The sequence below is a fragment of the Botryllus schlosseri genome, chromosome 8 (genome assembly GCF_051294905.1).
Source record: "Botryllus schlosseri isolate E-star chromosome 8, Bs_hap1, whole genome shotgun sequence".
In the NCBI taxonomy this organism is placed as follows: Eukaryota; Metazoa; Chordata; class Ascidiacea; order Stolidobranchia; family Styelidae; genus Botryllus; species Botryllus schlosseri.
The window spans coordinates 13,475,411-13,499,741 of record NC_137243.1 but is presented as its reverse complement, the minus strand read 5'-3'; the positions used below and the strand labels follow the sequence as shown (position 1 = coordinate 13,499,741).

At 40.7% G+C, this 24,331-nt stretch overlaps 1 protein-coding gene across 1 annotated transcript in view; it reads left to right on the top strand.

Moving 5' to 3' along the window:
- Positions 1-22,986, top strand: part of LOC145444206 (uncharacterized) — a 44,980-nt gene extending 21,994 nt beyond the window's left edge. Inside the window, exons 55-92 of the mRNA XM_080322141.1 lie at positions 112-257; positions 317-415; positions 1,204-1,309; positions 1,371-1,489; positions 3,322-3,472; positions 3,531-3,714; positions 4,331-4,433; positions 4,757-4,946; positions 5,006-5,107; positions 5,669-5,709; positions 5,767-5,931; positions 6,552-6,720; positions 7,215-7,316; positions 7,463-7,670; positions 8,180-8,352; positions 8,958-9,103; positions 9,752-9,953; positions 10,505-10,623; positions 11,333-11,483; positions 11,567-11,747; positions 12,077-12,182; positions 12,242-12,431; positions 13,026-13,127; positions 13,395-13,435; positions 13,527-13,687; positions 14,070-14,242; positions 14,643-14,984; positions 15,672-15,770; positions 15,831-15,938; positions 16,576-16,730; positions 16,790-16,988; positions 17,464-17,699; positions 17,839-18,049; positions 18,878-19,164; positions 19,379-19,766; positions 20,178-20,279; positions 21,062-21,199; positions 22,583-22,986. Coding sequence (XP_080178267.1) covers positions 112-257; positions 317-415; positions 1,204-1,309; positions 1,371-1,489; positions 3,322-3,472; positions 3,531-3,714; positions 4,331-4,433; positions 4,757-4,946; positions 5,006-5,107; positions 5,669-5,709; positions 5,767-5,931; positions 6,552-6,720; positions 7,215-7,316; positions 7,463-7,670; positions 8,180-8,352; positions 8,958-9,103; positions 9,752-9,953; positions 10,505-10,623; positions 11,333-11,483; positions 11,567-11,747; positions 12,077-12,182; positions 12,242-12,431; positions 13,026-13,127; positions 13,395-13,435; positions 13,527-13,687; positions 14,070-14,242; positions 14,643-14,984; positions 15,672-15,770; positions 15,831-15,938; positions 16,576-16,730; positions 16,790-16,988; positions 17,464-17,699; positions 17,839-18,049; positions 18,878-19,164; positions 19,379-19,766; positions 20,178-20,279; positions 21,062-21,199; positions 22,583-22,779 — 6,092 coding nt within the window. The 3' untranslated portion in view covers positions 22,780-22,986. The remainder of the gene's footprint in view (positions 1-111; positions 258-316; positions 416-1,203; positions 1,310-1,370; positions 1,490-3,321; positions 3,473-3,530; positions 3,715-4,330; positions 4,434-4,756; positions 4,947-5,005; positions 5,108-5,668; positions 5,710-5,766; positions 5,932-6,551; positions 6,721-7,214; positions 7,317-7,462; positions 7,671-8,179; positions 8,353-8,957; positions 9,104-9,751; positions 9,954-10,504; positions 10,624-11,332; positions 11,484-11,566; positions 11,748-12,076; positions 12,183-12,241; positions 12,432-13,025; positions 13,128-13,394; positions 13,436-13,526; positions 13,688-14,069; positions 14,243-14,642; positions 14,985-15,671; positions 15,771-15,830; positions 15,939-16,575; positions 16,731-16,789; positions 16,989-17,463; positions 17,700-17,838; positions 18,050-18,877; positions 19,165-19,378; positions 19,767-20,177; positions 20,280-21,061; positions 21,200-22,582) is intronic.
- The last annotated feature ends 1,345 nt before the right edge of the window (positions 22,987-24,331 follow it).

The window sequence follows — 24,331 nt, the reverse complement described above, 5'->3', positions numbered from 1 at the left end:
TATTATGGTCCTAGTTTCGATCTGATATACGACTCATGAGCACTCCAATTTCCCAAATTAGCAATGACTTTTTAAATGTAGCTTAACGTGTGTACTACTTTTGTTTCACAGTGAAAGTCGAGAGATGCAATGCAGATCTGAAGTGTCCACCTGGACACCAGCGTTACGAGATTGAAGACGCAGACCCGTGCAAAGCGCCGTGCTTTGACTGTACTTGCGATTGGTGTTATGACAACTTCGACAACGCCACATACAACGTATGACCGAATAGATGTGAATCGCGAACAGATTTTTATGGTCTGTGAAATTTTTCCAGGTCGGAAAATCGTGGAAGAGAATTTACACGGAACCCAGCAAATGCGAAGTTTGCAACTGCACCAAGGACGTCGATGAGAAAGATCAGTGCAAGAAAGAGGTCTCTATTTTGTGTCCTTTTGTAGAAGCATTCAATGTTGCAAGATGTATGCAATAACTTGGAAGGGACTATATCAAAATATAGTGATATGTGTGGGAGTAGAACCTCAGTTTAAGCGAGGATCGATAAAAATTTCCAATGCGCTGTACTAGGGATTCGTCACAGGGTGCGATCTATCTTTCCTTTTAAATCAGTGGTTCCCAAAGTCGGCGATTTGGTGGTCTAGGGGGGCGAAAATCATGAAGGGGTGATAGGGAGGCGAAAATGGACAAAGGGGGCGAAAATAGCGAAGGGGCGATGACACGTTAAAACGGCTCTATTGGAGTCAAATCAGATAAATGACCTTTTTATTTTTTATTTTTTAGTCAATCCACTGAAATTTAGTTGCAAAAGTGTAAAATTCGACATCGAGCCGAAAAGTTGACTTTTTTTTTTAGTCGCCGGTGATTACAGTTTGTATGCCCATTTTTCGGTTCACAAAATTAGGGGGGCGATGATCGGTGTTGAGCTTGAAAAGGGGGAGATGAGTCGAAAAAGGTTGGGAACCACTGTTTTAAATGGATTCACACTTTGGTCCTGATTTACTATTTACTAATTTTACTGAGCAACCATACTGCCAGTTACGCCTCGGATATTTTTTCATATCTTGTCTTTAATGCCAAGTTAATTGCGATAATACGGCTCAAATCACTTCTGATCCTTAACTGCAAAAGAACTGACGAAAATGACCTGTAGTTTGTGAATGTGCCCTATGATTTGTAATAATTTCATTGCATTCTTTTGCACAGGAATGCGCACCATTTGTGTGTCCCGATCCGGAGCCATGCGTGGAGCCATACAACAAACCAGTCTACCGATATGACGAATGCGGATGTCAAGTCCTCGTGTCCTGTGGTATGGAGCAAATGTCCAAACGGTATAGTTGCGGAATAATGGATTTCACTTATTATTTCAGAATGTACACAATGTATGTTCAACGGTGAGGTCGTCCCTGATAGAAAATCAGGTGAAAGATGGACTGAAGGAGACACTACGAAAGGATGCTTTGCTTCTTACTATTGTGACCCAGCTAAGGTAGTCATCACTGTTGGCTGGTGTTGGTTTCACTTTCAAACTACCGGTTTAAACACTGTCAGGTTTTTATTTCCATCGATACTAGAGATCTCATGAACAAGACGGTATATACCTGATAGTCTGGTAATCTTCTTCATATATCGGTATTTCTGTCAAAAATTTTCCAGCCTCTTCGATCAAAGGGAGTCTATAGTTCGGATACTTTAGTTCACTTCCAATCTTCGTACTTCAGTGACTACTTTGAACAAAATACTGTAAATTAATGCGAATAAAAGTGTCTGAAAAACTGCTAAATAGAAAATATTTGACAAAAGAAGCTTCGACAACAGTGTGATTCCTCTATTGCAGTGGTTCCCAACCTTTTTCGTCTCGTGCCCCCCTTGTCCGATATTTGAGCTAAAATTGCCCCCTATGAAAAAGTTGCCTGTGACTAAAAAAATGTGCTTTTTAACGCGCAACCATTTGTCGACTGAGCAATTAATGGCCAAACATACATATTCAGATATGTCTGAACGATGGCGAATGCGGACCGCACTAAACTTTGGTTAAGTACAGTCAAATTTGACCTGTTTTTGACCGGTCGGGTTGCCGCTGACGAAAAATAAACCACCAAGTCCGCTTGCTATGGACTTGAGTTGAATCGATGAATTTGGTATGTTTTTCACGTTAACTCATATGTTGTCAAAAGTTAAACATTTTCACTAGCGGCCTTGTGCTGAATTCGGCTTGACGTTTTCCTGCTTAGTAGCAATTTGATCGATAGGCTGTCGCGGACCCAACGAAATCGTCTCCTGAGCCTCACTTTATCAGGGGATGTAATATCTACGGAAGGCATTTACACATACACCAAGCTTGAAATCCGCCAAACAAACATACAATTGTAAAAAACTAATTTCTACTTAACAGTTCTATACCATAAAAATCTAAAAACCTTGTGAACCCAGTGTATCTTCCGATACATTGCCAAAGCCACATTCCCCATCAAAAAATTGAGCCAGATTCTCCCCAAAAAACTTCAAAATTCCCCCCCCCCCCGGTTGGGAACCACTGCTCTATTGCGAGTATTTGGTTGTATTAAGCTTTGATTAGCTTGATTGGATAGTAATTAGTGATAATTACTGGTTGAAAGCTGTGTGTGAGCTACGCCTGAAAGGTAGCTACATAGGACGGAAGAATTGGAAACTGTTTTATCACTAATTGTCGTACACTGCCATCTCTGCCTGATAATTTACAAGTGATAGCGCATACTACAGAGGAACTGGACACTGTATTGTCACAAATTGTTGCACGCTGGCACCTCTGCCTGACAATTTATAAGTGATACTAAAGATATAGGCGACCCGTATAGAGGGCATTGTGTCTTCACAATCTATACGCTGCTGTCATAGCTATATACTCAGGTGTAAACCCTGTACAAGCGGTTAAGTGTTAAAAGTATGCCACAAATTGACCAAGTCTACATTTGAAGCTGCTGTTCTCTCTAAGTTTTGATCTGATATATGAGTCTTAAACACTCCACTTTCCGAAATCAGCAATTGACTTTTAAAATGTAGCGAAGCAAATGACATCTGAACCATTCCCATTAGGGCAGTGTATTTACGTGGGTATCCAGTCGCTTTAATTAATACAGAACTAGTAATTAGTGTCAATCTGTCTCGGTTATGTCTATCTACTCTCTGAATGAGTAATCGTATTTCGGTCTCATATGTTTGTCATCCTGATATGGAAGATTAAATGGATTAGATTTGTAGTGGACATTGATAACATATGTTTGCTGTTCTAATATTCAGCTCGACAAATGCTAGTTTGCAATCGTGATTTTCCTCGTACAGGATCCGGCCAAAACTCTGGAATGTTTCAACGTGACGAAACAAGTGCCAGACTGTCCCACAGACCCAGAATGTGAAGCGCATCAAGTCGCCGTGAAGAACGACAACAGGAGTTGCTGCTTTGAAGACAAATGCTGCCCAAGATACGATTGCAGTGCGTAGGCCGTGCTTATTTTGGAGTGCCGCTCATTCACAATTACACTAAAATTTAGAATGCGTCAAATGCCGTTTGGACGACGGTACCTTCAAGAATCCAGGCGAGAAATGGACCGCGAACTGCGTCGATTACGTGTGCACGGATGAACCAGATGCTAGCGACTATCAGAACTGCAAGCTTATCACGTCGTCCGATTACAAGTGCAACACCACCAAGCCGGAATGCTCCAACTGTTACAAGTAAGGATTGATGATACATAATGCCGGTCGGAATAAATTACAAGTCTAGCATTAGCGTTAGAGTGGAGTCTGGTGTAAATGCAATTGATTAATGACCTGATCCTTTGAAAAATTATGATAAGCTAGAATTTGTAAGTAGGTAGACAGAAAATGTGTCAAGATTGATGGCTTTATAAGTAACTTAATGATAACATTTCAGGGTGTTCTGGATTTCATCATTTGTCGATACAACTGACTCACTGTAACAGGCTGAACTAACCTCAAACCCTAACACAAGATAAGCCAAATTCTAACTAACTATTTTGAGTATCTTGCTATTTTGAATGACACTCGCTATATTTCCTGGTTGCTGGTACCAGTAAATCTAAATTGCCGCATGACACTGTATTCAATGCATCAGTATTAAGGCACTGTTTTGATCCCCCCCCCCCGCTTTTTCCTGTATGCCATTACAAATGCATCCGCATTGCTTTGCTGAAAGTAATTAATGCTGGACTCAGATTTCAGTGCTTGGATTCCTGTTCCCACTTGATCACAATCTTCAATACCGCCATAAAATATGAAACAAAATGATTCTATTTAAATCTCCGATAATTAGTTGAGTTACTTTATGCAGATCCTACCTCAAAACTCCAATCAGCATTCCCGACCAGTGCTGCGAAGTCTACGACTGCCAGCCAGAGAAATATTGCTACAAGGACGACGGAACCAAGGCCGAGGTGAGTTCGATAATCCCTTACGCTTACTTCTTACGGATTCTCAATTAGCACTATAGATTAGCAGTTGATGCAATACTGCATGTTGTAATAACTGGTAAACTTAGGCATCCGTCTTAAAGGGTCAAAGTAATCAGCATTGCTACTCAAGCAGACATAGAAGTAATGCCTTTATTTCTACTTAATTACGAGTAGAAGTAGTTTGTTACTGACCACCTCTGCCAGTATACAATTGACTGCTTAGGAATTGCAGTATATTATAATTTAGCCTACATTCATCTCTGTAATTTAGCCCTAACTTATTTAAAATTTTACTTTATTTCAAGGTCGGAACCATCTGGGAACCGAAAAAATGCACCCGACTCGTGTGCAAAGTTTCCGACGAAGATTGGGACAACGGCGTGTGCCCGGATTGGCAGACAATCGACCACTGCGATCCCGACCCCACCGTGTGTAGAAAATGCACCAATGCGACCGTTGTCAAAGATGAGTGCGACTGCGATAAAGTCGAATGTCGTAAGTACTGCTTTTTGAATCGTAATATCGTGTGAGGTGTAATATCATATTGTTGTCAGCGCCGAATAATGATCCGACCATGTGCGCCAGCCCTGCCACAGGACAGATTATTGACTATTTCAACACCGACGACGAATGCTTCCCGAGCAAGAATTGCTGCGGTGAGATATTTTTGTATTTACCTTTCATTTAGAATTGATTAGTCAGGACATGGACATGCTGTTTTGATGCTCAGGCAGAAGTAATGCTATAAATTTCCACTCAATTACAAGTACAGTTGCTATTTTCCGAACCTGTCGTATATACATAAAGTGGGACTAGAAAATGAAGTCTTAAAGCTACTCGATTAAGTAGTTTAAAAGAGTAGCCTGTAATTTAGCAGTTATTCGGGGGGTGGCTATTTTCAAAATTGCAATTGCGACTAATGCATGATTACTAACGACACTGCAAATAGGTACAATCCTTGAAATTATATTCAGGTACCACAATACAGGGGCTATCTCGTATGCTTTTATGACATTTTTTGCTCATAGAAGTGGTGTAACTTATCAGAAAACTATTCTAATACTGTAAATTTCAAAAGTGTAAAAGTAAGTGTTTTTTTTCCTAAAATACTGGAGGTGGAAGATGTGTAAAAACATAACCACGTGAGTAAATATTCATACCTGCTGTATTTTCATGCTTTTGCCCTTTTCGTATCGTAATGTTTTTCTGTGCTTCAGTGTGCGACAACGCTTGCACATACAAAGGACAAAGAAAAGAGGTAAGCACGTCGACTTCTTGTTAAAAATACGATAACTCACGTTATTCGTTGCATTAGCTACTCTCTGTCTGGTGGGATAAGTCGACTTGCCAGAGAATGAGATGCGTGATCCCGGCTGCCACCCTCACCGCCATCGGAATGGATGAGAGCGAAGTTGATTTTGACGACTTGGAAGATTTCGTAACTTCAGGAAAGATCGTGAACCAACTGAGCTACAGGCAAGTATGCCCGGTCCGTTTGATAAGCCCAAAAAATGTTGAGTTTCTGTGAGCCCCGAAAGCTGAGATATCAAACTGTTGCAAATTTAACGAAATTTCAAAATTGTGATAGAGATGAAATCAAACACGTCTCTAGAATCATGCAGTCGCCTTGTTTGTGTTCAAACACAGGCTTATTTGTAACCGACTGTATTGACCAATCTATCATATATTTATTGAACGATGATTATAATTAAAGCTTGGGATGACAATTTAAGCACAGGAATCCGAATAGTACATCGTTTTCTTGATTCTAGTTGTGTGCTGGAGTTCTACGGTGGCTAGTTGTTGGTCACCTATTAACTGTTGAAAGTTGCAACCCCTCGGCCATATTTACTTTTTGCAAATACTTACGTCAATCATTCCTTGATCTTTCATTTTCTGCTTCTGGTTGGAATAGTTTTGACAGGCCACTTCTCTTTGAAATTGAGTGGGAATTTATGGCATTACTTCTAATTCTACTTGAGTAGCAACACTGACTACTTTAACCACCATTGCCTATGCTGATAGATCCATTCAGTCCCATACAGCATCGTTCAATTCCCGCCATTTTTGACATGCCTCTTTTTCGCCCCCAACAGGAAGATGATGAGAGATTCCGGCGTCGCAAAAACGCTTTATTCGGAATGCAGCCAAGACCCGGCCCTCTGTCCAGTCACAAGAGATATCGGTTGCCCGAAACCGACCGAATGCAAGGAATGCGAAATCACCAAGGAATCCGTGGACGCGTGCGGATGCCCGGTTATTACTTGCAGTAAGCTTCTTTATGGTGGATTGTATAATATGCGCTCTGTAATGGCTAGCGTGAATGTGATACAAGAATGTTGTGTGATAACAACTGTGACAAGATGTATTTCTATTTATCTGTAAAAATATTTCTTCCTATCCCATATAACAAACAACTCAGATTAAACTGACTCCAGTGAGCTTGTATGAAGTTTTGATTGCTCAATACTGTTGTTAGTTTGATTCTTGCTGTCCATGAGAGGAAAACGCTCGATGAATAACTGACTTTATTGGACTTGTATGAAGTTTTGATTACGCAAAACTACTGTTCGTTTGATTCTTACGATCCAAGAGAGGAAAACGTTCGATAAAAGAAGTGACGTTATTGAGCTTGTATGTAGTTTTGATGACTGAAAACCTCTGTTAGTTTGATTATTATATTTTAAGAGATAAAGACACTCAATGTATCCCGGATCTGACATGTTGATCATATCCTAATGTTTTATTTTTCCAATTTCACAGCACCCCGACCAGTGCCGACATCTTGCAACGAGCCCGCCGACAACCAAGTCATCGAATTGATGGAAACTGGAGACTCGTGCTTCCCGTACAGAAACTGCTGCGGTTAGTATGATCAAGTACATCGAGTGTTAGATGAAAAATCACCGTGGTAGTGTTGATTTTAGTCAAAAAATGTGTCACATATGCATTAAAATTACTTCTGAAGTTTCACATACCGCACATGTCAACCATATTTCCATTTCAAACAGTGTGCGAACCGACGTGCACATACGAAGGCAAACAATATCAGCTTTACGAGATGTGGACGAGCGAAAAATCTTGCCAACGATTCCGGTGCGTGCTTCCCAACGAAACCGTCACCACTCTGGGCTTCGATGCTGGTCTGGACATTAACGACTTGACGACTATGGCCGTCCAATCCAAGTTCACGCAAATTCGTGGATCCGCCAACTTCAAGTAAGATACATTTATTCTTTTTGCAAAACTATTGAGGAGTGGTAAAGTTTGACGTCCAAATAAATTAAATATTTATGTGAAATAATATCCTCAGTCCAATGTGTATAGTTTTTCTATACTTTTTTGGCTGATTTCATGGTGATATTATTATATTATTTGTAGATTTAAGGATACTGAATAAAACTTATTCAAAGCCTTAAGTGGTCAAAGTAATCATTGATAGTGCTTGAGTAGAAGTCGAAATATACTAATAAATTTATACTGAAGTACATGTAGAACTAGCAATTTTCAAGTAACAAAAAAAGCTGAAAACTGTTTAGAAGTAGTATTAGTCTAAAATCATAGCAACATCAGTTCTCAGAGAAGTAGTAGTATTCTGGTTATTATACAAGGAAATCAATTTCCTTACTCCCTCTTTTGGGAACGTAATTGTGTTGAAAACCGGAAGACCTATCTTGTTTTGATTGCTAAAATTCAGGAATAAAAACAGATCATCTCCATTCTGGCAGGAATCTCTTGAATTCCATGAAGATTCCGCAGACTCTCACAAACGAGTGTGCGCAGGCCGGTACTCTGTGTCCTGTCGTGTACGAAATGTCGTGCGAAAAACCGGCAGAGTGTGAAGATTGCTACACGAGAACCATTACTCAAGACGAATGCGGGTGTGATGTAGCCGAATGCAGTAAGTATTTATGAACCGATCAAATGATAGTAAATTCGGAAATTAAAAAAAAATTCCCAGCCATGGAGATATGTGAGTTTAACATTTTCAAATCCGCTTCCTGCTATGTGGTCTGAATCCAATTCTCAAACTGAATTACGATCTCATTCAGATGTACGCTGTATCCGGTTGAGACTTAAATTCGGTCGATAGCAGCCTGAAAATTTTATTGGCTTGTCCAATCACATTATCAATGTATTTAAATCTGACCCTACTAAGCCGAATCTAGATTTCTGATCTTAAATTTTAATTCCTACAATTCATCTACATAAATCTTTATGAAAGGCTGACCGATGTATCGGAGAGTCGTGCCAATATATCAGTATTGTCCAACAACACCATCAATATTTCGAATATTGAATTTTTCATTTCAACGTTTGGATAAAATACTGGAAAAATGTGTTTTTTGATCTACATTATAGTCTCTTGCTCATCTGGGGTATCATTCTAAATAAATGAAATTAATATTAATATTGGCTTTTTCGGCAAAAATATATCATATTGGCATGAAATTCTAATATTGGTCGTCCTCTGGTCATTACCACAACCGCTTTTTCTTACTACAGCCAAGATCGAACGATGCGAACCTGTGACATGCGCTTTCCCGTACCGAGCCACGGAAATTGCCGACGCCGACGAATGCAAGAAGCCTTGCTACGAATGCACATGCAATCACGCCTGCGTCGACGACTTGACTAACTCCACTTACGAGGTAAAATATCCGGTCGATCGGATACGATTATTTTTGCAATACTTGCACTAGTTTCTCAAGAGGCTATGGCTACTTCAACTTCTACTTGACAGTTTTCTTTTTTGAGCAACACTAAACCCAGAACTCATTCACTTACTTGGAAATCGATACATCTACTTGTACTCAAGTATAAATTTATGATGTTATCACAATACTACTTGAGTACTAATGAAGAACATTGTAGCCAAGTCACAAGGCTTCGAGTCACATGTCAATTTGACTCGTGACAATACGTTTGACTAGAGTCAAGTCGAGTCATTTTCAATTCACCAGCGAGTCCGAGTCATAGTGTTAAGACATGAGTCCTAGTCTAAGTTGTAGTGTTCACTGTTCATTGTCGAGTTCAAGTCAGGTTTAACTCACTTCTGTTAAACTGTTGGTTGGTATCAAAGATCTCAAATTCATAATATTCTCATTTTTCTCAATCTAAAATCTTTATTCAAACATAAAAAAGACTGGGTTTATTTGTCAATTATTGGTCCTGATATACGAGATTTGAATAAGTCATATAGAATGTGTCAATTCATATGACTTGATTGAGTCATGCTGAATGACTCGAGTCTTTACAACCCTGCCAATGATGACTACTCTGACCCCCTTTTTTCGTAGCCTGCTGAGAAGTGGCAAAGAACAGTGCCCACGCCGAGGAAATGCCAGACTTGCGTCTGTACCAACGACATCGACGTCGACGGATGCTTGAAAGAATCTTGCCAAGACGATCCTTGCCCGGCTGTCGCCAACTGCTCGACGCCGTACGACAAAGCCGTGTATGGAACAGACCCGTGCGGATGCAAAAAGCTGCTTTCGTGCGGTAGGATTCGCCATGCTACTCAACGTGTTATGCTCTCGGAAGTGGTTAAAGCAGTTAGCATTGCTTTCTAAGTATAAGTAGCGGTAATGTTGTAAATTTCCACATGATTTTGAATCGAAGAAACAATTTCCGAGACATGAAAGGCTTCACCCTACAACTCCACATATCAAACGTTCGTTGGAGGTCAAAGTAATTTTCACACGATTTCAGGTAGAACCAGTGATTTCCAAGACATGGCACGCTTTATCTTGGTACTCAACATGTGATACTCTCAGACATAGTTGAAGATAAGGCAAATGGTAGTTCACTCGGTTGTTAGTTTTCCTTCAAAAACTGTTAAGCAGAAGTAGTCTTAAAACTCGAGTAGGTAGGTAGGCAACACATGCTTCAGTACTGTAAAAAGTAGCAGCACTTCGTTACTGAATACCTCTGTAAACATTTGGTGTCTGTAGTTTGATTTGATGTAGGATGTAGGCTTATCTGAACCTAGTCTGCGATAGATTCAATTGTGAGTCAATTAAGGTAGCATCATTATCGATATTTCCATACAGAATGCACGACCTGTATGTACAACGGAAAAATCCTGACTAGCCGATCGAGAGGAGACAGATGGACTGAAGGCGATGTCGAAAGAGGATGCTACGATGAATACTACTGCAAATCGGACAAGGTAGAAACAAAATTACTGGAGTATTGTGACAAGAATGATATTACCATTCAGGATGACATTTGCTACTTACGCAGATATTGGTGGTCCAAATATTCTAGTAGCCTTTTATGAGTAACCAAGTTTTGTGTGGCAAGTGATTGTGGTGAGCATAACGCAGAGCGAATGTTAATGTGATGTTATTGATGTCTAATCTGACTCCAGAAGGTTGCGTTGCGTACTTCCCTGCGTATATATTTCCTGTGACGGCCTGTCCTCATTCCCATATATTACTTAAACGTGACACGTGACAGCCTATCTTGTAGACACACAGACCACGCACACAAGGTTTCGTTGTAACAGCTCCAACGTAACAGTCTTTATTTAGCCAGATATAAATTCCAATGTATATCAATTTCATGACGCGTGTATATTCATGCAATACGAGAGTATGACAGCGTGGTTTCCGTGCGAATCACTAAGTCTTTTCAGGTGTTTCTTGGGAATTGGTTAATATCTTCACATAATGCATGGCGACCGAAAACCGATGACAACATATCCTAAAAATAATTTGTGGTTTTCAAAATCCAGAGTGTAAAAGTCAGTAGTTTGCTTTAAAAAATGTTTTTTTCAAAACCTACTTAACTTCTCTCAAAAAAGAAGTACTTCGTTAGCCTCCGATTATTAGAATACTTTTTTTGTGTTTCTGTACCTATGCGTTTGATATTTGCAGGAACCGGGCATGGAGAAGGAATGCTACAATGTCACAAAGACAACCCCTGAGTGCATCGAAAGCCCAGAATGCCCAGAAAACAGTGTTCCTGTCAAAGACGAAGAACGTAGCTGTTGCATGGGAGACAGATGCTGCCCGCAATACAACTGCGGTAAATAAGGATTTCAATTTCTTAAATAGCCGCATAGCCTCCTGTGGACATTGTATTGTATACTGTTTACTTCATTCGATCAGAATGCGTCGTTTGTATGATGGACGGTGTCGCGCGTTCGCCTGGAGAGAAATGGTCCAAGAACTGCATCGACTACGTGTGCACTAACGCCACTGATGAGTCCGATCCCAAAAAATGTAAGAAGATCGTCGATACGCCGACGCCTTGCAACGACACGAAAGAACCATGCACTGATTGCTATGTGTAAGTCTCAGTAAAAGCAATAGTCGCCAAGTATGCCTAATTTTTTATGGAGAGGAGTTTATTTGGTACTAATTTACTTTTTATGCATGTACGATTGTATGTATGTTGGCAAAACTTTGATTTAGTGCTCAGTGCTCAACCCAGAGTACAATCAGTCCACAGTAAATTTCATGCAGCTGTGCTGATAATATTTCCTGAAGTTTTGAGTGCTCGGCCCACGCCAAGTGTAATGATTGTACCCAGATTTGGTCATGAACAAAGTAATTCTACTTCTTTGGAGTTCTCAAGCAGGCTTTGCCAATGTCGCTTAATGTGCGTTTCTTTTGTAGCGAATATCTTGCCATCAAGAGAGACGCCTCTGTCGAACAATGCTGTAACGTCTACGGTTGCAAAGCCGACCTGGTTTGCGTTAAGGAAGACGGTACCAGAGTCCCGGTAGGTTTCGCTGCCAACTCCAATCAATAAAAAAGTCTCATTTAATTTTGCTTGTTTAGAACGGTACTCAATGGACCGCTCCTTGCAAGCTTTTCGAATGCTTCGTTTCGGAAGAAGACTTTGCCAACGGCGTGTGCCCCACACCTGTCGAACGTAACGCGTGTAAAAACGACCTGGAGGAAGCCTGCCCGGCGTGCACCAACAAGACAATCGTGCCTGACACGTGCGGCTGCGATTCGGTCGCTTGCAGTAAGTGGAAACTGTTATATACCAGTGTACCTTTTATATACTCTGTGTTTAAACACGTGGAAGCTAGTAATAAATGTGGTTGCGTAATTGAGGTGGTACTGACAATACTTACTTAAGGCACTAAGTTTTTTGACTATTTCCACATCTACTTTACTGTTATTTCAGGAAAAACGACATTCTTTTTACGCTTTGTACGTTGTAAAGTAAACAGTAGTACTTGGGATGTATTCGCATTACTTTTAGGAGTGAAATTGTAATAACGACTTGGCAACATAGTCCCTGTATCACAACAACTGAACAAATTTCTATAATTGCGCCCATACCCATTTGCAGTGTCATAATCATTTTGCGTCAGTCACGAAAATGCACCATGCAATTTCAGAAATTAGACACCTCCATTTAACGAGTTAAGTTATGGGTCCCGTTGGCTAAATATACTTTTTGAAACTACACACTTGAGTACCTTCAAGACCTTCATTTCTTATTTCCACTCTACTTGTAATTGAGTATGAATTTACTTTTACTTTAAGTATGAATGCGGACTGGTCTGACCAAGTCTGGTAATTGGTAATATTGTTGTTTTTTCCGAAACAGATCCGCTGAAGGAGCCTGTCCAATGTACCGCCGCAGAAAAGAACCAGATCATCACGACTTTGGCCACCGAAAACAACTGTTTCCCTTCGAAAAACTGTTGCGGTAAGTAGGTTTAATTGTGTTGTATAAAGATTTTTACATCACACTGAACAAACTCTCGGATATACATTTGAATAGTGTATCCATATTGAAATGAACCCCAATATTTTTGGCTGACACTCGTCAGGGGTAATCGTCATCAACTGACAAGTGATAGCAAAAAATATTCGGTTTCATTTCAATATGAATATACTATTCAATCGTATGTTGAAGTTCTGTACCTCCAGGAAGCTCTTCAAACTATCTAATCTTTGCCAACTCTTTTTACAGTGTGTGACAACTCATGCTACTACAAGGGAGTCAAGAGAGAGGTGAGCGTGTAGCTTTATTTTGACTTTAGGATTTTATATTTCTAAAATTAAATATCTTGCTGTTCTTTGACCAATATCTTACTATTTCCAGCTTTTCTCTGTATGGATGGACAATGACGCCTGTCAACGAATGATGTGCACTCCGCCAGACTCGGTCCTGACTCAATTGGGTTATGACATCACGGCGGTTGACTTCAAGAACATCGACAACGCTGCTCTGTGGAACGAAATTCGCCTCAAGATCGACTACAGGTATTACTACTTTTTCAATGTACTCCACTAGGTAGTAGGTGTTGCCTACCTGCACTACTTGCTGAAGAGATTATGTTTGTAGACTTCTTCTACTTCTATTAGAACATTTTTTTTATGCAAAAGTACCTACTCTGCACTTTGGAAAAGTATGGTGTAGCCATCTTCGATTAACCGGCAAAAGTATGCAAACGACAACCAAATTCACTGGTAATTTACGGCAGTACTTATACTTCTACTTAAGTAGCAAGGCTGACTATTTTAACCACCTCTTATATCACCACTGCAGGGATTTCAAGCAGAATACAGATTTCTAACCTTGGATATCTTTCATAATATGTATTTCTGTATTGATATTTTTCAAATATTCCTAATTTTCCTCAAGGAAAATGCTTCAGGACACCAAGATGGCATCGTTGATTTACGACCAGTGCTCTCAGGATGTGTCGCTCTGCCCCGCCGCGAGAGACATCGGCTGTCCCATTCCAGATCCGTGCCCGAAATGCACAAAAGCGGTCACAACTGAAACAGCCTGTGGATGCCCTGTGGTCTCTTGTGGTAAGTTGCTAATTTTTTTTCAGTTATATACAACCCGCCGTCTTGAATCTCGATGAATCTCTGATATATTACTTTTTGGATCTGTAATTATTGTTTATCATATTTATTTTTATTTGAAAGATGAAATGCTGAAAATTTCCCATTATTTTGCTTTGCTTTTTTCTGTCGTTTTTACCTGAAGCATTGCTATTATTGTAGTGTGCTGATATATCTTGATAAGAGGTACCCGAAAATCTTCGAGTTATAATAAATACCTTCTTGAAATGGATATCGTGGCGAAAGCAATCTTCAAGTTCTGTGCTACATATCCTCATCAATTATACCTTCACAATGATGATGTGATCGCAACGATCAAATTATTAAAACGACGAAAAATAATCACACCTCTTTCGCTATGCAGACCCGATCACATGCGACATCGCAGAGCCATCTGACTGCATCACGCCGAAAACCGTCTTGAAAATGGACTCTGCAGTGTCCGGCGACGAATGCTGCCCGGGATTCTGCGAATGTCCGCAAGACTGTCTCGAGACCGAAACCGGCAGCACTTACGACCGTAACATCAAGTGGGAACATCCCGCCGACAAATGCTACACTAGAACTTGCCTGGTTGACGCCGCGATCAATGAAGGATGCCCGTACATTGCCAACAAGACAATCTGCACGGAACCGAAAGAATGTGACGCTTGTTTCACCGGTGTTGAAAGTCGAGATGAATGTGACTGCCTTCAAAGAACGTGCGGTAGGATACTAACGATTTTGTATCCGTGATTACAATTTTCTTTTCCCTTTTTCTTCTATATGGGACGAAAAAGATACAAGTCAATCTTATGTGACTAAATGTATGTCATAGAATCGGAATCATCAGGAATTTCATCAATTTGAAATACCGAAAGAATTTCGATGCAATAATAAGCAGTCAAAACAACTCGACTATGTAAAGCAGTCAAACTGCTGCCTCGACATACAAATATAGTAATAAAAACGAAAGGTTCTCTGTACGCTTGATAAGAAATAACGTACAGAAATATTAAATTCAATTGATTGCTAAAAATTTCATCATTTCAATACACCACAAGACTTCGATACACTGAAAGATAGGAAGGTGTCGAAATGACTTGGAGTAGTCTTCGAAATCAGACACCCACCTGGCCGAGGCACTGTAAAGAAAGGAGGCATGCACACTGAATAAATAGTAAAAGAACAGGTGACAAAAAGGTGGCATGTGTCGGAAGGCGAGATCCAGGTTGTGGTCCGGTGAACAAGAGAGCTAACTTGTATTTTGTCTTTAAAAACTTTCTCAACTGTAATCATCGGTAATACGTGCAAAGTGTTGCTGGTGAATAAAAGCTATTTATGCACTCGCTAAAAGAGTATGTGTCATGTCGCTCACAACAAATCTACCTACAACTCCATACCATTACTACAGAGAGAAACCCGTGCCCGAAGAAGACTTGTGAGGATGAATGTGACGAAGTCTACGACACTGGCGATCAAGACGACTGCGGTTGTCCGATCTATGGCTGCCGTAAGTATCGCCGTTGAAATTGTAGGCTTGCATATGTACTTAGCGTGTCTTGTGTTGCAGGACCCACACCGTGCCCGGCCAAGGTTACAACGTGTGAAGACCCAGAAAAGAATGTCTACAGCTGGATGGATATGAGCGTCGACAGATGCTGTAAGCAACAAGGATGCAGTAAGTTGATTTTATTATTTCAATCAACAAACTTTGAATGTTTTGTTAGCAGAAATAGATAGAAATTTTTTCATTATGTCGTGTTAGGGCGTTGCTGATATGACTACTTGCATACACAACACATCACATGTGACATTGGTGGATTTAGACACCCATATTTGAAAAGAATGTAAATTGACAATGTTTCTGATCGACGGATTAAAATCAGAAATTTAATTAAAGACATGGAATTTGACCATCACTACATATACCCGTAATACCGTTGACAGAATTGCTGTAATATTTCCTTTTCAGATCTATTCCAAAGTAATTTTTTATGCTTTCAACTCAGTATGATTCCTTTTCACGTAGAAACGAATTCCAGCCTACGTAACACATTGTAAACAAAACATTGATCATTTGAGTGCTTATTGCTGCTTATCTGTGGTTAATGGTGAGATGCATGACCTTTGATATGGTTGTATCACTTACTTCTAGCAAGTATAGTATCATAGCAGGCTTCATCCATTTGATATAATTGACTTGATATCATTTCTATGGCATAGGGGTAATTGTAAGAATTATAAATGATTATTTATAGAAACATATTTAGAATGTTACCAATGTTATCTCTACATGTGATCTTGTCTCTACACAGGATGTAATTACACCAAATGCGTCGAGCCCACATGCCCGCTAGGCCAAATTGCCGTCAGAAACGTATCAGCCGTGAAATGCTGCTGTCCTGAATACGTCTGCATTCCTGATGACTCGACTATGCAATGCATCGACTACAACGGCATCCCGCGCAAGGTACAAAATCTTTCGTGTAGATTAAAAGCCGCATACTTGATTTGTCAAATCTTCCACAGCTTGGAGTTTCGTGGATTAACAAGGACAACCACTGTAAAATGCTGCAGTGCACGTATGCAAGCGCCAAGAAGTCTTCGTACAGGATTGAGGAGTACGATACATACACGTGCCTGAGTGAAAAGCCGATTTGTGTCAATGGTGGAAGCCCGTACCTCGCGTCTACAAAGGAGGGATGCTGCAGAGAATGGGTTTGCCCATGTATGATAATTATATGTTCCTCTAATACTGAGCTAAAATTACAATGGAAAGGGCAGTGTTAAAGGATAATATCTTATTCCAAACATCGGTCCTTAGAAGTTTGTCCAGTCGCTCGTATATGGCAATGTAATGGATTGAATGGTAAATCATTGATATCTACTACCGAAAATTGGATGTTAGTAATTCCTAAATACAGTTGTTTCATTCCTACTACTAATGTGTCACATCATGATAAATATGATGTTATGATCTTGCTGGTTTTCAATATGAATTGATCCATATTATAGCGCAAAAATACCAATACAATTCGTATTGTGCATAGATAAAAACATCGCTACATAGGATCCGTGATTACAGCATATGTATTGTCAGTCCATTTTATGGATAATGTTTTGTCATGAATAGCCACTGAATATTTGAATTTTCATTTATTCCATTGGATGCCGCTTAAGATACGACTGCTACCAATTTCTAGGCACGTGCCAGGCGTACGGCGACCCGCATTTCACCACATTCGACGGATTCTCGTACGATTACCAAGGAAAATGCACCTACACGCTGATGAAGGAATATCGTTTCAACCAAACCGAAGTCATCATCGACAACGAACTGTGCAGATGGCAGAGCGCCAGAATGAAGTCCCTCTCCTGTCTGAAAACGATGTCCGTCATTCACAGAGAAGTGAACTACACCTTCACTTTCGGACTCAAGGTATTGCATAAAATCTGAGTGCATTTTTCTGCCGTCTTCTCTTGACTGATAATATCGTGGGGCCTATGTGGTTGTTAGATGGGTATACCACACATGGTCGTTTCGATATCCTATATGTTTATACAAATTCTTTGTCTAGTTCCTCAGGGATGGAGAAGAAATCGGTGCCCGCAGTCCGTGGGTCTCGGCGGATAAGGACGTCTCGGTCAGGGAATTCGGTTACAAACAGCTGAAAATCGAAATCCGATCTCTCAACATGGAGATTGTCTACAAAACGAGACAATGGATGCAGTCTTTGATTCTGACCCTTCCTTACGAGTCGCTCGAGGGCAAGATGATGGGACTCTGCGGTAAGTATTTTCGTAGAGTTTGTAAGAGATTGTTCAATACCGCCACAAGCGAACACGCTTTCATGATTGGAAATGACCGTTTCCAAATATGAAGCACACAGCAGTTGCTCTTGTATCGTTATATTTTAACTGGTTTCACACAATGGCGCATTGTTGTCCTATAATCTAAAGCTACGCTCCAGATTAGATTTTGCGCAGCAATAATATTTCCTACGAAATGATGGTAACTGATTAGGAAACAATATGTGAGCATTATTTAACCTCAATATTTCAGTTGTTTTGGCCATCAATCATGCTAAAACCATTCTGGTTTAATTGTCCTTGTTGATCCTTTTCATGTTACCACCAAGCATCACTTAAATACTGTTGCAGCATGAAGGTTACTAAGTAGTCTGTAACAAAAAGCCTTCAGCATTCAATGTTACGATTAATATTGTGTCACATTCTCAATTTACTGACTGCTTATACTTCAATGTAGATTGATTTTATCCAGCCCTTCAGAGGTGTATTGTATTACTATTAGTATTATGTTGTAGTTCTGATACTATTATTGTAGTACCATGTAGCACTTCTGTAGGACTGGTCTGCCACAGAATCGGCACCTAAATGTTGAAGTGTTATCTAGGCTTCTCGTTGCCATCCAATCAACGCGAGCAGTGTTTTACAAAAGCTTAGAACCAAAATGGGACGTGCTATTAGTCGGAAAGTCGCAAGTGACCATTGATGTCGAAACAACATGATTGATAAAAAAAACAGCCACTCAACCATATGCATAAATCTGTTTGAATTCATCTTAAGTCTTCAACACCTTACTTCAAACGTATTCAGGTTCATGCAACAACGAGGTCAGTGACGATTTCCGCGACAAGGATTTCAGCGTCCGAGCGATCGCCGACAAATCCGACCAAGTCAGCATTGACAAATTCGGAGAAGGATGGATGAAATTCGCCAGAGACTATGATGAACCTAACTGCTTCCCGACCGAGCCTGACTGCCCACCACCAGCCGAATATCCGGACTGTGGGGAGCTGCCCGTCGACGAATGCATCGACTGCTCCAATAAATGTCATCTCAGCCACAGCAAGTGTAGTGTGTGCGATGTGAATCCGTGTGAGGTAAGGGAAGTTATATTTTGAATGAGAGGGTGTCTTATTATGTAAAATTCTGAGTTTGTCAAACTATCAGGACTGCAGTTTTGGAAGTAGCTTTTCTTTGTATAATGTTGGTCAAGATCTAACAGTTCTGACAAGCCGTGTATAAATTATCTTCTGTTAATTTTAATTCAGTGTACATGCACTGAACAATTACACATGATATGTCTGTTTTCAGGTCCTCTCCACGCACCCCGTGTTCAAAGAGGCAAACGCCTACATCGACCCCAGCGTCTACAAATCGAAATGCGCCTACGACTTGTCCCTGGAAAGCAACCTTACGAGGAAATGCGACGCCTGCAGCTCGGCCTCCGTAGCGCAATATGCGTCTCTCAACGAAATGCACGGAGTATGCATCCCGTGGCGCAGCGCCCTGAACTGTCTCGATGCGACATGCCCGCACGCGTCTCAGGAATACCGAGAATGCGACTTGGATGCCAAACGGGACTTGTCTTGCGACAACCCTATCCTCAACGTGACCGGATCTGTGGAAGTGGAAGGCTGCTTCTGTCCGGAGGGAACGATTCGCAGAACTGCGAACTCAGAGGAGTGTATTCCGCTGAAATGTGAGTATTTGATGAGAGACTTGGAGATACGGAACCTGGATTGGAACTACATTTGGATAATCTGTTCATATTGAAATAAACCCAAATACTTTCGGCTAATACTCGTTAGTGGTAATTGCCAGCAACTAGAGAATTTGAAGAGATTCTCGGAGGTATATCACTTCGATATACAATTGAATGACATATTCATGTTGAAACAAACCCATATATTTTCGGCTTGCACTTGTCTGTGGTAATCGTCAGCAACTAGTAGAGAAATGAAAAGAACTTTGTACATCAACAGTCCTATCACCAAATATGACTTCACATCCATGAAAATTTGAAGAGTCGAATGTCCTAATCCGTTAGTAACGGACACTCTACTACACTCTACTTTTCAAAATGCAAATTCAAAGAATTCAAATTTTTCAGGTTGCCACGGCTGCAGCGACCCGCCGAAATGCCAGGATGGAACAGTCGCTTTGACGTCTGAGGAGAAGGATGGTTGCGGCTGTCCGATCTACATGTGTTCCGGTGAGTTATGTGCTGCTAAACTAACGGGATAATGTATGATGCTTTCCGGGGGGTAACATGAATAGATACACAACCGTAAAGAATGAGATTCCAGTTATTGCCCGGTAACATGTTGGCTGTGCTATAAAACTACGATGTCGGATTCTTTTTCTCATTTATTAAAACAAGTCTAATGTGATCTGATTTGCTTAGGTAGAATGGAATTATTTTTGGAAGCTCTCTTTCCCTCAGTTATGAATGTTGAGTATTGTTATGTTACCATACGTATGACATTAGAATTAGAGGTGGTTTTTGTTGGTGCTCTAGTTCAAGTAGAAGCAATGCTGTTAATTTCTACTCGCTACCAAGTACAAGTATCAGTACATCAAGCAGAAAGAGTACTTTTGACATCGAATGCAGTTGGTAATCCGGTGCAGGGTTACAAAATTGCAAGACAGATCTTTGTGACCAACTCAGAATGTGAAATTGCAATCAAAACAGGTGCGATTTTCGAGGTTATAATCTGTTTCCATCACAGTCATATAAGGTCTGGATAGTCCAATTGTCTTGGCAGTATCGCTCCTAAAATCGCTGCCAATCTGTTCTAATACATGAAAAGCAAGTAATTTGTATTTTGAAATACTTATCGAAGCTAAAGTGAAAGTAGTCTGAAAAGTGTTAGCACTCGAGTAAGTGGAAGTACACAAACCCAGAAATTAGAAGTCTCTAGTATGAAGTCGTGAAGTGACTTCAGTGCTGAACAATTGCTGTCGGCGCTCACGCCTTTACGTATTCTCGCGCAGACATCGAAGGCTGCGTGGTGCAAGAAGTGGAGCAGCTCTTCCAGATCAACATCGGAGGAAAATTGTGCTCGTCTCCAGACATGGTCAAGACTGCCACCTGCGGCGGAAACTGCGCCGTCACCACCACTTCTGTTAACGGTTCGTTTAAAATCTCTGTAATATATATAGGCTATAGGCTATATAGTCGCAGGCGTGGACAGGGAGAAAATTCGGGACTCACAAAGGCAAAGGAGCCTGCCACGCTCCCTTCATTGACTTTTAGTATATTGTTCAGCATGCGGACTGTATGAGATACAGAGAGAGGTTGCCCGACATATGAGCATACGACACAATGGAAAACGACAGTTCAGCATGGAACACATCAGCATGCGTCACTTCAGCATGTGACTGTATAACCCAAAAACTTACCCTAACCCGAAACATAGCCTAACCTAACCTAACCTAGCCTAACCTAACCTAAAGCCTAAACCTAACCAAACCATAAATCCAACCCTAACCTACCCCTAACCCGTAATTTAACCCACATGCTCATGTGTCGCATGCGAAATTGTTGCATGCCGAAGTCTCGCATGCTGTAATGTCGCATGCTCATATGTCCACGGACCACAGAGGGTTGCCCGACATATGAGCATGCGACACAATGGAAAACGACAGTTCAGCATGGAACACATCAGCATGCGTCACTTCAGCATGTGACTGTATAACCCAAAAACTTACCCTAACCCGAGGACGATAACGATAACGGCCATCTTGATGTTTTCGTCTTTCTAAATAGTTCCAAAAAGTAGACATGGTCGCGGGTTTGATCAGTATTGGATACTTTCGAAATTGCAGAATCTATCTTAGCGAGTAATGCAAAAGGACGAATGACACTGTAAATAGGGCAATATTTGAAAATATGTTCAGTTACCATAGTATAGCAGCCATTCCGTGCGGTTCTTAAGACAATTCACTCATAAAAGTGTTTCCAGTTTCCAGCTTACAACATCGACACTACTTTCTACTTTTCAAAATCCAAATTGTAAGAGGTAATTATTCCTCAAAAGTGTTCCAGTAGAAGTGGAATCAGTCAAAACACATCGTGCCTTATGTCTATTTTACAAATTTTGGAAGAATTAAGTTTTTAACTATATCTTGGTCATGGTTAAGTTTGAAACAATGTGAAAACCATAACCGTGACCAAGATATGTCCGAAAAAATGAAAATTTCGCAACAAACTTGATTTTCTCGAAATTTGAAAAAAGTGAACATATGCCACTTTGATTCCACAGCGACGATATTTATTTATTGTAATTACAGCGGCTTCTCATGACAATTTCACTCGCATAATAATGCAAGGTTGGTACAAACCAATGTCTAGTTTTTCCTAAAAACTGTTCAAGTAGAAGTGGGAGTATTCTAAAGACACAATCCTTTGACTAAGTAGTGCAAGTTGGCAAAACCTATACTTGAGTAACTCGAAAAAGTACAAGTACTTCACCACCTATCGCCTAGTTTTACCGTATGTTGACTATTACGCAGGAGCCATTGCTGCCGGTTGTTCGCGATGCAATCCGACCAAGACGGAAACCCGCGCTGTCGTCCTGACTTGCGAAGACGGCACATCGGAGGAATACGAATACGACACAATCACCGACTGCGCGTGCGCTGATTGCTCCACATGCACCGGGGAAAACCCCAGTGAGATTTCCGGCGACATGACCGCGACAGTAGAGTAATTGAAACAACCGCCCTCGACACAATATACTGACCGGAAACGATACTGATTACTGTTCACCTCTTTCTTTATTTTGACTTTTATTTGCACTTGTAAATTAGTAGAATAGTGGAGGATGCGTTTCATCTTCGTGTGCAATACCAACTTTTTATCGGGGATGTGATCGTATGTGTCCCACGCTGGTGCAAATAAATGATACCTGCATGTAGCTGGTCGTGATTTTCTTTTATCAGCTCAGTTTATGGTGATCGTAGGAGCTACACCAGAGGTCTCAAAAACGCGCCCCGCGACGACGTATTATTTTGACAATATATAAGTGTCACATATATCATTTCAGGTTATAAAGTGAAAATTCCCTCTTAAATTGCTCCGAAAGCCTGAAAGTATTCATCAAACTGCACTATCAAATCAACTGCACACGCTACCATGCAGTGGAAGATTCACTATTTCGTCACATTTCCAATTCATGATGACAAAACCTGACCCTTAGACGATTCGTGACTGAAATTTGTGAGTTGGACTCGGACGCGAGCTTTCTTGGAATTACTCAGACGCGAGCTTTCTTATAATTAATCAGACTCGAGCTAACTCGATGGCAAAATGAAAATGACTCGAGTGGACTCGGAGTTACTCGGAATGCCCTGAATTTGTTAGAACCATGGACCCAACAAACTAATCGCGTATCAGGGGAACAGTAATAGATCAGAAGGTCGCAGCTTGGTATTTCGCTATCTAAGCAAGTAGTTATGGTAACCATTGGCAATCTGTTAGTTATACATTTTTGGTCGCTAAACCATGTTATTATATAAAGTCACTTAAAGATGGTGGTACGCTCCAACGATGTAACAACAATGGGCCGTTCGGCGTTCCGACATTTCAATCACTAGGACACATTCATATTATTTGAAGATATTTGGCCATGAGATTAATAAATAGCCTAGGCCTACTTATCAGAAGTATACCCGAATCCTGGATTGGAATTACAATGTTCAACCTAAAAATGTACGGTACGGTGCACAAAGCACGGAGATATCGCTAATCACGACCTAATTTGTTACGATCGAGACTGGAATCAGTGTTTTTTTCGACAAGATGTTGCGCGTGACAGAAGGATTGACAGATTCAAGAGGCCGGTGCGAAGCAGTGAAACCACGTTTGATCGTAATGCAACAGCGTTCGATGTTTTGCAGTGGCTACTGGCTAGCTAAATCACACCTGTTTGATTCGACGCTGTGTTCGTGTTCAAAACATTATCTTACTATGGATGTTTCAATTGCGAGCTGTGAGATGAGTTTCTCAAATCTCAAAATGATAAAGTCGTATTTACGTTCTACCACGAATGATGATCGACTATCAGCTCTATCGATTCTTTCTATAGAAAGACGCTACGTTCAAAAACTTGATTTTGAAGATATTATCGCCGATTTTGCTTCTGCGAAACCTTGAAAAGTTCAATTTTTAGGCGGCCATTGATCTTTTATTTGCTTAATACAGGAGTGGCCAACCTTTTCGGCCAAAGGGCCACGTTGCATTGACGAACCATCGCGCGGCCA